Genomic DNA, 13203 nt, shown 5'->3' on the forward strand with positions numbered 1-13203 from the left:
GGGCTGCGGGAGGCGCCCGCCGCACGTGCCGCCGAGCGGAGCGAGCTGCGTGCGGAGCCGCCGCTCGTGCCGCGGCCGCCCCGGCAGAGCGCAGCAAGAAGCGCGCACTTACAGCGCGGGGAAGGAGCCTGGGCAGGCGCGAGTAACGATTAACTCGCCTTCTACCTATTTATTTATTTATTTATGCAGTCCCTCGCTATTTGCATGTGGGAAGCGGGCAGGTTTCAGCCCACCAGACCGCTTCTGAACGGGAGGAGTTCACCTCAGAGGATTGTGGATGGTTTCGTGCATCGGAACAGGAGGGGGGGCTTTTAAGTAGTGATTTAAGGACAGAAGAGAGAGAGAGAGAGAAAAAAAAAGGCATTTATTGTGCCGAGCCTGAGCAGGAAGAGTGAAATCCAGTCGCCTTTCTCAACTACTGCTTTTTTTTATGGCATTTAAATTCCCGGACCGCAGTTAAACGCCTCGGACATGGTGGTTTTCATCAACACAAAGCTTAAGTCGCTCCTCAAACTTTTCAAGAGAAAGAGTAAGTAGTTGTGGGCGCCTGCTGACTCGGGGGAAGGAATCGAGTCCCGCGGGAAACGGGTTCGGGTTCGGGCAGCCTTTTGTGTGTGCAGCTTTCTGGAAGCCTCCTCTTCGGTAGGGCTGATGGTAGGTAGGACTTCACTTTCAGTTGAATTTTAATTGAGTTTGTCATGTGGCGAGGCAGCACTGTGAAGTGATTTGGGGTGTCTGCGCTGGGATAGAGCGTTGCTGTCTTGGATTTGGGGTGGTTTGGTGTTTTTATCTCCCTCTCTCCTCCTCTCTCTTATTATTTCTTYGCATTTTGAAGCCCTCTGTCTCTGAGGCTGTGTAGAAGCAAAACTTTTCCGTGCAAAAGCAGCAGCTTTAGTGCAAGGTAGAGTGCGCTGTGCCGTGTCCGCAAGGCTCGTTGGAAGCTGTGTGTGTTGGGGGGGACAGTTCTGGGACTCCCTCATCTTCCTAAAAACACTTCCAAGATCCTCATGATTCATCCTTTAAATCATCAAAACTTCATTTCATACGTTAATTGCGTGACAGGTGGTGGATATGGGTAAAATGGGTTTGCTGCTTTGGGCGGATTGCCGTTGACTCCTGCTGTGAAGAGGGGTGAACTTCTGGGATCTGGTGGGGCAGGATTGAGACTGGACGGTGAGGCAGAAGCTGGTGCTTCCCTGCGCTCCCCACCCCCCTGTCTGCCCATGTGCCCCCAGGGACATGGGCCCCAGACAGACCCTCTGCATTTGTTAGTCTGGGACAGGGTGCCCAGCGTCACTTTCTGTGAAAGCGGATGTGATAGTCGCTGTAACTGGGTTGGAGGTGACTTACCTGTCTGCTGTAATCTAGCTTTGACCTCTACTTAAAGGCAAAAAGAAGAGTGTTGTAGTGGCTGGTGGGGGYCTTGTTCCGCAGCGGCGCAGCCAGCGCCAAGGACTGGGGACAGGTGGGGTGGGAATGCAGGAGCAAGAGCAACCACCAACCAAGGTACTTGGAAAACACAGTAGCCTTAAATAAATAAATAAATAAACTAAGGACCTTGCCTCCCCAAAGAAGTTCATAAAACTTCTGAGCACGTGCAATAGATAAACAGTGAAGTTAAAAGGCCCAGCGTATTTTCTGTAACGAGTGCCGTCTGTTTGCACCTGAAGCGATCCCTGCAGGGATGCCGCTGTAATGTTACGGAGAGAGGCGCTTTGAGGCTGAGGGGAGCAGGGCAGGGTGTGCAGGGCCCGGGGCGAGCGGCCCCTCCGGCCGGGCAGTGCTCAGGGGCTGCCCAGTTCCCCCTGCTCCGGAGAACAGGGATACGCGATGCCTTGGCTGGGGGCCCAGCAGGGCCTGGGCGATCATAAAAGGTGCCCCCCAACTGCCCTTTGCCTATTGTCACAGAGCTGAGCGCCCTTATCCGCAGCGAGCCATAAAAGTTTTATTGATGGCAAGCTCTGAGCAAAAGGGAATGGCTGTCTCCCAGGAAACGTGGGTGATAAACAGATCTGGGAATTAGGTGCACCGGCAGCTTCCTCGTCACACTGTCTGTGGGGAACCTTGAASTTGAGACGTTCCAGTATTTTATTTTCCGCGTGTGTATTGGCTGGGAAAGTGCTGGCGCGGTCCTTCGGCACACTTGTGCTCCGCTTGGYGAATTACTGGTGTCTGCATCGACCTTGCACTCATCATGATGTGAAGTGACTCATTTATTGGGTTTGGTGGAGCCTTTATCTCTCTGGTTTATGGCAGCTACGAGATCAGAAAAGATTATTTTGTGGTACAGATGAACTGGTAGTAGTGTCTCATGGTGACTGTCATGTTCTTGGGTTGCCCTTGAGAAGGAGGAAGTCACCCAGGGCATGCAGCACCCGGCCTGATCAAGGGAGTCGAAAACCGGTTTCATCTGAGGAGTCTGGGAGCTAGATGGGAGGAAATAGAGCTGCAAGATCACTGTAAATATCTCAGCAATATAAACAAGGGGAGAGGGAAACGTTTCCTGTGTAACACAGAAGATGAAACTTAGGCTAGCGATGAGAGGAAGTGAAGTTCTAGAGGCTTTTTTTGATAAGAGAAAGGAGGCGAACAGCCTCTGAAGATGATGCTCGACAGGCGTGTTTATGGGTGGGGTTACATGGTAAAGCTACCTGGAAGAGCATTTGATTTTCTGACTCTTGTTTCTCTCTTTCTGCAGCTGTTTCCAACCTAGATGAAGAGAGTAGATGGACAGTCCACTACACTGCTCCATGGCACCAGCAGGAAAATGTGTTTCTGCCTTCCTCAAGACCACCCTGTGTGGAAGACCTGCACCGACAAGCCAAGTTGAACCTCAAGTCAGTACTGAGAGGTGAGATGCTGTTACTGACCATAGTGTCCTAAAGGCACAGTAATGTTCGCCATGGTTTTGGGCAAACATATGCAAATTCCTAAGCCTCAGAAGAAACTTCCTATTCTTCTGTCTGTAACACGTGAGAAACACTGTAGGAGTTTTGCCTACAGTAGGGATGGTTGGGGAATATGCTTTTTTTTTTTAAATATCAGGAAATAAAGAAATTTGGCACATTGTAAACCAGAAGGGTGGAAAGCTCAGTGTCTTTAGGACATTTGCATTTAGCCTTTGGAGTATTTAAAAAAGACATCTTCAAATTCAGTAAGTACTAAATTATTTCTTTTATAGAGAAAGAACCTAATCAGAGAAGTTTCATTCAGTGTTTTCCTTTGATTTTGTGTATGCTGTCATTTCTAGGAATGTGTGCAAAAGGCAGAGGGGTTTTAAAAGCAGAGAAGGGAAAAGGGGACCAGGGAACTGGCAAGGACTTTATCAGTGTTTTTTTTTGTTTGTTTTGTTTTTGTTTTTTAATAGGGGGTTGCACAGTGTTTTTTAAAGACCAGTTTCTACCCTTAGCTATCTGCAGATCTTCCAGCAGGTGTATTGAGAGGTCAACGTAGATAGCCAACATAGATAGCCAAATCAGGCTGCATCTAAAGTTAGAGCTAAAAATTGGGAAATCCTGAAAGTTTGAACTGATCCATCCATTAGGATGGTACTGAAAAAGTAAAGTCTTTGTTAATATATTTCTTTGAACTGCCTATACCTTCTGCTGACTTCCAACTTTGCTGGGGGTGTCTCCATGCAGTCTGGTGTAGGATGTGTTTTTACTTCTACAGCCATGGGGATACAGGAGTGGAGAGGATTTTGGAACACAATCAATCCATGTGCCAAAAGTTAGATTTGAAACTAGGGTATAATTCACATGTTTTAGAAATTATCCTTTTTTTCTTTTTTTTTTCCTTGGTTATTGGTAAAGGGACTTGCCCTGCAAAGAGACCATTAACTTCAAGCCCTTTTTATTTTAGTAAGAATTGCAGGTACTTGGTACTTAAAAGAGTGAAGAGAGCATGGTAAATCTATTTGTTTAACATGATGTTTCTGCTTTGAAAGTGTGCAGGAAACTTTCATATATCTGCACGGTGAAGTGTTTGACTGCTTTATTTTATTTCTCTTGCCATTTCTGCGGTTAATTGATTTTTCACTRTCTCTTCCTAGGTGTCTTTTGCTGTAATTTAATGGGGCAGTCTTGACAGCCACTGTTATTAGCTCACCCATGGCTCAKCAGATAGCCTGTGTCCTCCCTACCCACGGGAATAATGCATTTCTGCAGCACYGTAGCCTCAATGCTTACTCTCCCTTTCCCAGCAGGAGTTCATAACAGCTCTTCACAAAAGGAAAGGCATTTGCCTGCTTTAAATTTAAAAGAAAAGTCTTTGTAGAGAGTTTTTAAAAAACCTTAAGTTCTTCCTTTTTTTTTCCTGTTCTCTAGTTGGGACCATTATCAGACGAAATTCCACTGAATTGCTGGTTTAATTTTCTTGTGTCTTATTGGAATTAGATCTTGTGCAGTTTCATCTGTAGTTCAGTCGATTTATATCTGTTGTGTGAAAGCRAGCGTGGTATGTTGCTTCCCAGTGCACATATTCAAAGTTGTTTATGCCTGCTGGGATTTTTCTCAGCAGCTGATCTTTTTTTTYTTTTTCTTTTTTAATAAAACAAAAAATACTGGATACTCCTGAAACTTGGCAATTCGACGCTTGTGTGAAACAAATGAAGTGGCGTGTGCGTTTGCTCCTTGGTAGCGAGCGCAGTGCCGGGATGAGGTGGGACCCGGGGCTCTGGGCCGGGCGGTAGTTGAGGGCGGGGCAGCCACGAGGCCTCCTCGTGCGCCCGGCCCGTTGCCATGGTGAACGCACGTCACCGCCCCCCCGAGCTCCTCCTCTCCGCCATGTTCTTGGGCCTGGCACAGCMCCGAAACCAGCCCTGGGCCTGGCCTTGAGCCCGCCTCGGTAGCTCCAGCCTGAAATTAGCACCACTCTCAGTCATTCCCTTATCCTCTCTGGCACTAGCATTTGTACTCACTGAAGTTTTCCCAGTTTTCTCCTGCAGTTGCTTCAACAAGTGCTCGGAGCTTGGGAAGGCACCAGTACTTCTGGTCACGTTTAGGGGATGAGGTTAAAAATTCTATATCTGGAATTKAATTTTATTTAGCATAATAAAAGTGTTGCAAAAAATTATGACTTAATTTTGACATCTACTTACTACTTTTTTACTTGCTGCCTTTGAAAAGAGAGTGTTTTTTTCAAAGCTCCCCAGTGGATAGAAATAAGTAGCTGAGCACTGTGCAATTATAGAAGACTTAAGAAAGTGTACTTAGGCTGGTATAGGGACTTCAATTCTACGTTAATTGGCTTTATGATAAAACTTGCATTTTGAACATCTCTTTGGTGTTTGAAAAGCATTCATTGGAAGAAGTGTGGTGTGGTAGAACAGCTCCGTGTGGTGTGACCTGCTGGGCAGGTGGCGGGAATGACCTGTGTGCAACAGCAAGATCACGGTGCCACAAGCAGCAGAGAGGGTGCCCGTGCTCTCCCTAAGTGCTTGCAGAGTATATAGGAGTAAAACAAAAGYAAAAATGTTTTCTTTTGGAGGTGAGCTAGTGGACTTGTATTTCAATGAAGAAGTATTTAGATTTGTAATAAGGGGAGCTTCCCAACACTAAGGCTGTGCCTTACTGATAAGGCAGTTTATCACTGAAGTAGATTGGTGAAACAGTTAAATTATTAGGGACTTTGAAGAATGTGTTGGAAAAACACTGTTCAGAAATCATTTCCATGTATTTGATCCTACCTTTAGAGGAAGGGGTGAAGTAAGACAACCTTGTGAGGTCCCCTTCAGACAGATAATGTAATTCTGAGAGCTAAATTATTAGTAGCTCTAGTTCAGACCATTAAATATATCCGTTTGATTGCACTCCCTTGCTCCCTTCCTGTCCCCACCAAGCCCTGTGCCTGTTTGGATTGTGATATCTGACAATACTGTTGCTGGTAAATAGCTGTGTGATGACAAATTATTGTTTTATAACTGTATTCTTTGCTGCCAGTGAACGAGAAAAAAGAAGATTGCAACTTAAGGTACAAGGTACTTCAAGCTACCTGTTAAGATACTTAATTTATTTATTTAAGTATAACTAAAGCAAGCTATTTGAAGTATGAAGGTATTCTCTGACACTTGCCCATCTAATATTAACTAGACAAAATCATGACTAACTCTTAAAGTAATACAAGGTCAGATCTTTTTTTTTGGTCTAGTTCTAACAGCTCAGTGAATTATTGACACTGTGAAATGATGGATAGGAATCTAARCATTATCTAGGATAAACTTTTGTTCCTAGGGGACAAAAAAAGTTTGCTTAAGGAAAAGATCTAGGAGCAAAAGACATTGGGAAGTATGATGTCTAAATTCTGARGAGTAATCAAGTGGTCTCCCAGCTGATACCTTTTACTCTACTTTTCAGGAAGCAAAGTAGTGTTTTTCCTTATCTCTTATTCAAGTTTGTGATTTTGCTATGTATATTTGTATATTTGTATCAACATGTGTTGAAATGTCCTCTGCTCAYCGCACTAAGAACTGCAAGCAGCAGATATGAGTAGATGTTATATAGATGCCTGACCTATGAAGTAAACTTTAATCTTTTGGATATCAAGGGAAAATACTGCACTTTACAAAGCTTCTTTCATGTGTGAATGGTGAGATCTTACTTTAAAATTTGTTCAGAACTGAGATAAAGCTATTTATGCTTATCTATGTGTGCTTAGATGCCATCTGAAGTGTTAGAAAATCATATTTTCCAGTAATCTGAATTGGAAAATGAAGCATGTTGAAGTTGCAAAATTGTGATGCACTGTATTTATATCCGTTCTCAAGAACMGAGACATCTTTATGTAACTTTAATTTTAGTTAGCAATCGTAGATTTTTATAGTATTTGAAAATGTTTAGCCCAGACTGCATTATTTCTTAAAACTATATTTTTAAAGGAAACTCTTAATGTCTTAATCTACTGGCTAGAGTAGATGAGCAGAAGTTGAAGGGGATGYCCTTTATAATCATCATTGCACTGTTGTAAATGTTTGTGAAATGTGGCAGTTCTCTATTTGTGATGGTTTATACTGTTATTTTAAAGACTTTATTTCCACTGGCTAACATAGGTGCTCCTGTTCCTCTCGGGAGCAGTGAGGCTCTTGGAATGGCCCATGAACTCCTGGATGTTGAATATTTGCCATCCAAGACACTGGTTAGGCTGCCCTCAGGAGCCAAGCTGCTCTCATGTCCCTTTTCTGGAGAGCCCGTGTTAAGTGGCATCTTCTTCATGTCTCCATGGTCACCTTATGGTTCACAGCATCCAAACGTACAGATGGAAGGAAATTAATAATAAAACTGAAATGAGAGAGTGGAAGGCTCTGCACAGGGTTGAGGTCCTGAAAAAAAATAAAACCCTATTCTGCCGCACTGTGTGCCCTGTTCCAAGTCCCAGTGGTTTGCTGATTTGTTTACTCTCATGTTGCCAGTATCTGCTGTGTGTCAGCACCAGCTCTGAGCTCACTGCAGACCGTAGCAGAGCATAGAAGGCTAATGTTGTTCTGAGCCACGTTCATTATTACTTAAGGCAGTTGCCTATCTGTGCAGGTAGGGCCAAGTGGCACCTCCGCAGTGGCTCCCAGAGCTTTATTGGGGCTGTGGGAGCYGGGATGGAGCAGGTGTTTCTCACTAACCAGAGGGCAGCACCATAATTTTGCCACTGTCCCTCCCGCAGCGCCTGGGCGCACCTGGCCRGTTCATTGGCAGCACCGTGGTGGTGAAGGGCTCAGTGTCAGAAGAAAGGTCTGACACATGTGGTCTAACACAGGACAGCAGCAGCAGACAGCGGTTGTCCAAACCTACAGCGGAAACAATTTTTTAGATAGGAAAAGTAAATTGAGATAATTCACATTTTGCTAGCTGTAGTTGGAAGGTATGAAGCAATAAAGCACTAAGTGAAGGCCCTGAGGAGGAGGCACAAGTGCCGATGTGTTGCTTTGATTAACAGCTTAGAGTACCCTGTGTGCCTGACTATGTCCTGGGCAGGTTTTCAGTGTTAGCGGTCAGTTCATAGGAAAACTTAAAAGTTACTTGAAATGCAGTGGCCTCYGAGACTCTTGCAAAATGTGACTGAATGAGGGAACAAGATTATTTTTCTCCTGGCTTTCATCAGAACTCTTTTTTCCTCCTTTTTTAAACTATACTTGAATCCCAGTGTAGGAGAGGTTGAGAGAGGGGAGGCAGAGCAAGGTGTATTTAGTCTGATTTCCAAGGGACAATTCTCCTCCAGTTCTAGCAGATAGCAGTATTAGTGCACTTTAATTAAACAAAAAAGGGGGTGGATGGGGCTAGGAGGACAAGGCCCACTGCTGCATTTTGTCACTTGTCCAGGGGTTGGGAGGAAGCAGGATTGAGGGAAGGCTCTACCCWGGAAAGTTGCACTGAGGTTTGTGACTGGATTTGTGGCTTTTACAGACAAGACTTCCAAGGACCCTGCACCCATGTTAATGTTCAAGAGCAAACGCAGCCAGAACTTAAATGATCTCAGGCTTGCAGCTGATAGCCAGTATTGAAGGCCTTGTGGAAGCTYGCTCTGCTCGGGGCAGGCTAAAACCAGTGACAACGGTTTGTTGCATATAGCTGTTTCTTACCTAGCCTGCCTGTKGCTTCCCAGGAGCTCTGAGGGTAGCTGCCCCGCCGTACATAGTGCAAACAATGCCATATGCTGGCTTCAGGACTTGTTTCCCCCAAACTGTGGCTGCAGAGGCTTTCTGCACAACTGGCTGTTGGTTGTGCCTTTTTTTTTTTTTTTGTTAATATTCCCCATAGTAGTTGTGTTGGTTCAAACTTTGAACATAGTGTAGGGCTCATTGTTCCAGTGCCTGTGATGATTCATCTGTTATCAGAAGAGCTGGGCAGGGCCGGCTGTAGCTTCTGTTTAGCTTTGGCCATGTTCAAGGAATGTGTTCAAGCAGCAGTGATTGAGGCTCTGATTTGTTTTCCAGAAGACATCTGGTTAGCATTGTCAAATAAAAGCAGATTTAAGTAGTTACTCATAAAGCCTCTATTATGTCTCGCTGGAAGACCCTCCAGACAGGTACGTGTTTAGCCTCATTTGCTCAGGGCATCTGCCTTATCACTGTTCAGATGAGCAATATTAGGGTCAGCCCCACCAGTTGATAATCCTGCTGAGAAGATTACAGATTTAAAATAATCTTGTGTTTCATTAAAGAGGTGCAAAGTAGGGGGGGAACCACTTCACACTAACAATAGGTCTGTTTCAGGTTTAGAGAGATGTCAAGATGTGAGCTCCCTACCAACTGGAAAATGTAATGAAATAAAAGATCATTAAAGGCTTTCTGGACCATATGTTCTGGCAAGGCCCTCGAGCTGCAATATCAGAGGATAGAGGTCGGCTTCTTCCTCAAGGGTTAGTGTCTGTAGTCAGTGGCTCTGTCCAGGTACYCCATCTTTTTCAGTTGATAGTTTTGACAAAGTTCCATATTGCACCTGCCCTTCCTAAGAGGGAATTAAGTAAATAAACAAAGGAATATTGAAGTGAAACTAAACAGCATTTGACTGAGAGTCTAAGCCTCACAATGCAGCTCTCATGCTGGAAGATTGAGCTCCTGTGGAACATTTAAATGCCATATTTTTAGRTTTAGTTGCATAATGCAGTGCTGAGCATGAAAAGATGTAGTGTGATTTAGTGTAGCCTGGTTGAATATTCTTCATATGCGTACCATACAGTTAAAATATTGCCAGTGACAGGGATAAAAGAAGTGTTTGTCTGTTTGGTGTTGGTGTTGGTTGATTGTTTTGGAGGGGATTGAAATTAGCTGAAGAGCTGTTCAAATCTGTGTCTTTAGAGGAGARCAATTTACATAATTCTTAAATGTGATATAGTTGTTTCCATGCTAGGTAAGCAATGTCCACCATAAGGAATAATAGTTGTTTTCCTTTTCTCTTTATCACCACCTTATATGGTCTTAAACATATTTGTTTACAGTGTTTTATATAATGTTAATGTTAAAGTAAAGCTACGGTCTAGGAGTAATAAATATGTAGGGGTTTTCTATATCAGCTGCACTCAGCTGTGTAAGAAATAGCAAATATCTATAAAAATGCTAGAGGAAAAGTAGGGATAATTTGTTTTTACATGCTAACATTAGCCATGCAAGAGAAAGCAAATAGAAAATAGGAACTGTTAAACTGGCGACATCTTGTCACCAGTGAGGGTAGGGGTATAATAACACTTCCACGGAAATTTAAATTAACTCGAGACAAATGGTGATAATTATTTTGAGCACTCCCTGGTGACAGCTTGTTAACAAATACAATTTGCAAAGGCTGCTTCGTTTTGGTGCCATTAGAAAGGTTTTCCAAATGGGTAAATTGTACAGTTTACCTGAGGGATTCAGGATTGGGAATAAATTTTATCTGTGTGAAAAGCTGCAAGGAGGAAATAAAGAAATGATCACAAATGTATTCATCGGCTCACTTGTCACTGTAAAAGGTGTTTTTATGTTGCAGCRGTACTTGGCTGATTTGGCACCCTTGAAAATAATTCCAACTATGTTTAACTTCAGAATTAGAATTGTGCTAAACTTTGCTTTAGCTTCAACAGTGCAGTTTTCTGATCACTCTCAAGTGGTGCAAGTTGGTCGTGCTGCTTGTGCCGGTCAGCAATGTGGTCTCACCAGCTSCTCGTCCTGCCCCAGCCTGGTGCTGCTACAGACATCTGTGTGGCGAGCTCTGAAGCACGTGGGACAAGCTGGTCCAGGTCCAGTCGGCTTTAACTATTGAGGAAAAAATATTTAGAAGGGGAAAAAGGCAGTTTTATATATATGCTTGTTCTGGTCATGCAGCTACAAGCACTCTTAACAAATTTAATGTTATTTTTATAAGCTTAGTCCCTTTCCTGGCTTTTTCTGGAGTCCTTCCATGRTTTTAGAGGACTCTTTCTGAAGCCCTCTGTACAATAAAGGAGCTGTTCCTGTTGGGGTGGGTGATGATCTTGGCACTTCCTATAGGACTTGCTTGTGAAAGGACTGCGGTGGGCACCAGCGCTGACTGTCTCCAGAGTTGTCTTATCCCTTCCTGTATGTGCTGGATGTAAAAATAGAGGCATAGTGATATAAAATCCCATTTTAGGTGCAGAGAGGGAAATAAGAGGAGGGAAGGTCGATAGGTCAGTGCATAGATGAGCTGGCAGGTATTAGCCACGATACGTAGGGTCACCCTGAACGCAGCAGAGGCCGCTCAGCCAGGCCCYGCGTCTCTTGCAGTGCCTGACCCGTAGAGGCGGGCGCTGAGCAAGGCGGCGCGTGGGGCCTCTCTGRGCCAAGTCCATGAAGTTGCTTTGCAGGTGGCACGGGTTGCAGCTCGGCAGCTACGCGAGGGCACCCTTGCTGTGGCCTTGCAGCAGGTTCTGAGCCTTCGATGCAGAAGCCCGCCCTGGGATAGCCGAGTTCTGGGAATTATGTGGGGTTTAAGGGAAATGAAATTTGATCCAAGCTGAATGCATTCCCGAGAGGAATTTAGAGTGGTTGAGGCAAGCTGCCTGCCTCATATTTAGATCCAGCAACGAAATTAGATACTGTATTGGAATTAAGTTGGCCTTTTCTTTTTTCAGTCATATTTATCATGAGATATTTGTCAAAAATAATAATAAAACAGTTTGCATTTGTGCAGCTCTCCATTCGTTTAGCATGTTCTACACGCAGGAAAACAACCATTTATCATTATTCTCAGTTTACAAATGAGGGCGTGTGAAAGTCCCAGAGACAGAGCCAATGAGGCTCTACCAAGCAAAGCAGAACTTCGAAGCAACGTGTCACTTCTAAATTACGATCCCAGTGCTGGCCTCAGTGAGCTCTTCATCTTAAGGCCAGCTCCCCAAAGTGTCCCCTTTAACTGCACTTGTGCATCGTGTCCGGTCTGGAATCGCCCCCTTGCTGCCCAGCCCTCGCTAGAGGTGAGAAACAGGCTGAGAGGCTGCCACGTCCCTCCATGGCTCCTGAGGGTACCTGTGCCTAGAGAGTGCCTGCACGCTCACCCATGGGGTCGGGCCCGTGCAAAGTGCAGTTGTGGCTGATTTATTTTAAGGTGGCCACCTTTTTTTGCCTATTATTTAGAGAACAGTAGTAGAAAGTTGGAGATTTGGCTGGTGTTCCCATCTTCAAAACAAAAAAAAGTTAAAGTTCATACCAACTGGAAAAATACTGTCTTAACTTTCAGCAGCTTTAAGCAACTACTAGGTAAAAGGAAGGCATATCATAATTGGGAGAGGAGATGTCAAAATCCCTATGAAGTCCTTATTCTCCTYCTGAAAGGAATGCTCTGACGTGCTGGATCTGGAATACTGGTTGTTACTTATCAGAGGAGGAGAAGTTAGGCCCCGTCTTAGCAGGCCTGCTTCTGAGGTGCCTCCCTGTACCCACGTGTTGCAGAGTGAAGGTACTCACTTGGATTCTGAATTTAGCAGCCGTGTAAGTGAAGTTTAGGTAGTTAAGGTCTGCCTGCCAAAGAACAGTCTTTTCTTGGCTCCAACCCTGTGTGTTTTGCTTGGAATTAGTGAGACTGCAGCAATTCCCAACCTGGAGTCCAGGTCTCTCGACCTCCAGTCTGGTCTATAGCAAACCCACAAAGTCTTAGATGTYTCAGCTCAGCAGGAAAAATAAGTTCAAAATATGTATGAAGTAAATGAAAATTGAAGGAGATTATTCATCAGCTTTGAGATAAAAGTTTCTTCTAAAACAAATAAGCAGTGTTAATACTATCRTGGTCATTAAAATATATTGTSACCCATCAAGTCCTAAAAGTGTGTAAGTAACAAAAYTGTCATGTAACCAGTTCACTTTTATGAGGAAAAACTTTTGTGTCTGTTGTGCTACAGTCTGTCTGAGAGTGAACAGATAAATCTGCTGACTAGCATATTAAAACACATTTATTTCAGTGGTTGACAGTTTAGCTGACTTGTGCAATTAATAGCCCCTACTTAAACAAAAAACCCACCCTGCAAAATACAAGTTACGACATGAAGGGCTCTGCCAAGAAGTCGTCCTGGATTTAGCAGAACAATTTTTTGGGCACAGGGGTCCAGCTGTCAGCCTGTCCCTTGTCCGTTCTTCGCACCAGGGAGATGGTGAAAGCCCTCACAAGCTTCAGTGTGAAAGCCCAGTGCTCTGCTCTTCCCCTTCCTCCGTTTGCACTGTGGAGCTTCTSGTTCTGCAGCTTTGGGCAGCACTTCTGCTCCACAAACAGAACTGCTCAAAGAACTTCCCCG

General features: G+C 44.4%; 1 protein-coding gene across 2 annotated transcripts in view; it reads left to right on the forward strand.

Annotated features, from left to right (window-relative positions):
• The first annotated feature begins 177 nt into the window (after positions 1–177).
• The window catches only part of NHSL1 (NHS like 1), a 45788-nt gene continuing 32762 nt past the window's right edge, over positions 178–13203 (forward strand). The window contains exons 1-2 of one of the 2 annotated variants that reach the window (XM_026048240.1): positions 178–529; positions 2699–2851. In XM_026048240.1, coding sequence (XP_025904025.1) covers positions 472–529; positions 2699–2851 — 211 coding nt within the window. In that variant the 5' untranslated portion in view covers positions 178–471. The remainder of the gene's footprint in view (positions 530–2698; positions 2852–13203) is intronic. The other variant, XM_026048241.1, reaches the window with a different exon arrangement.

This window comes from Nothoprocta perdicaria, unplaced genomic scaffold, assembly GCF_003342845.1.
Source record: "Nothoprocta perdicaria isolate Ctin4 unplaced genomic scaffold, notPer1 scaffold_52, whole genome shotgun sequence".
Taxonomy (NCBI): domain Eukaryota; kingdom Metazoa; phylum Chordata; class Aves; order Tinamiformes; family Tinamidae; genus Nothoprocta; species Nothoprocta perdicaria.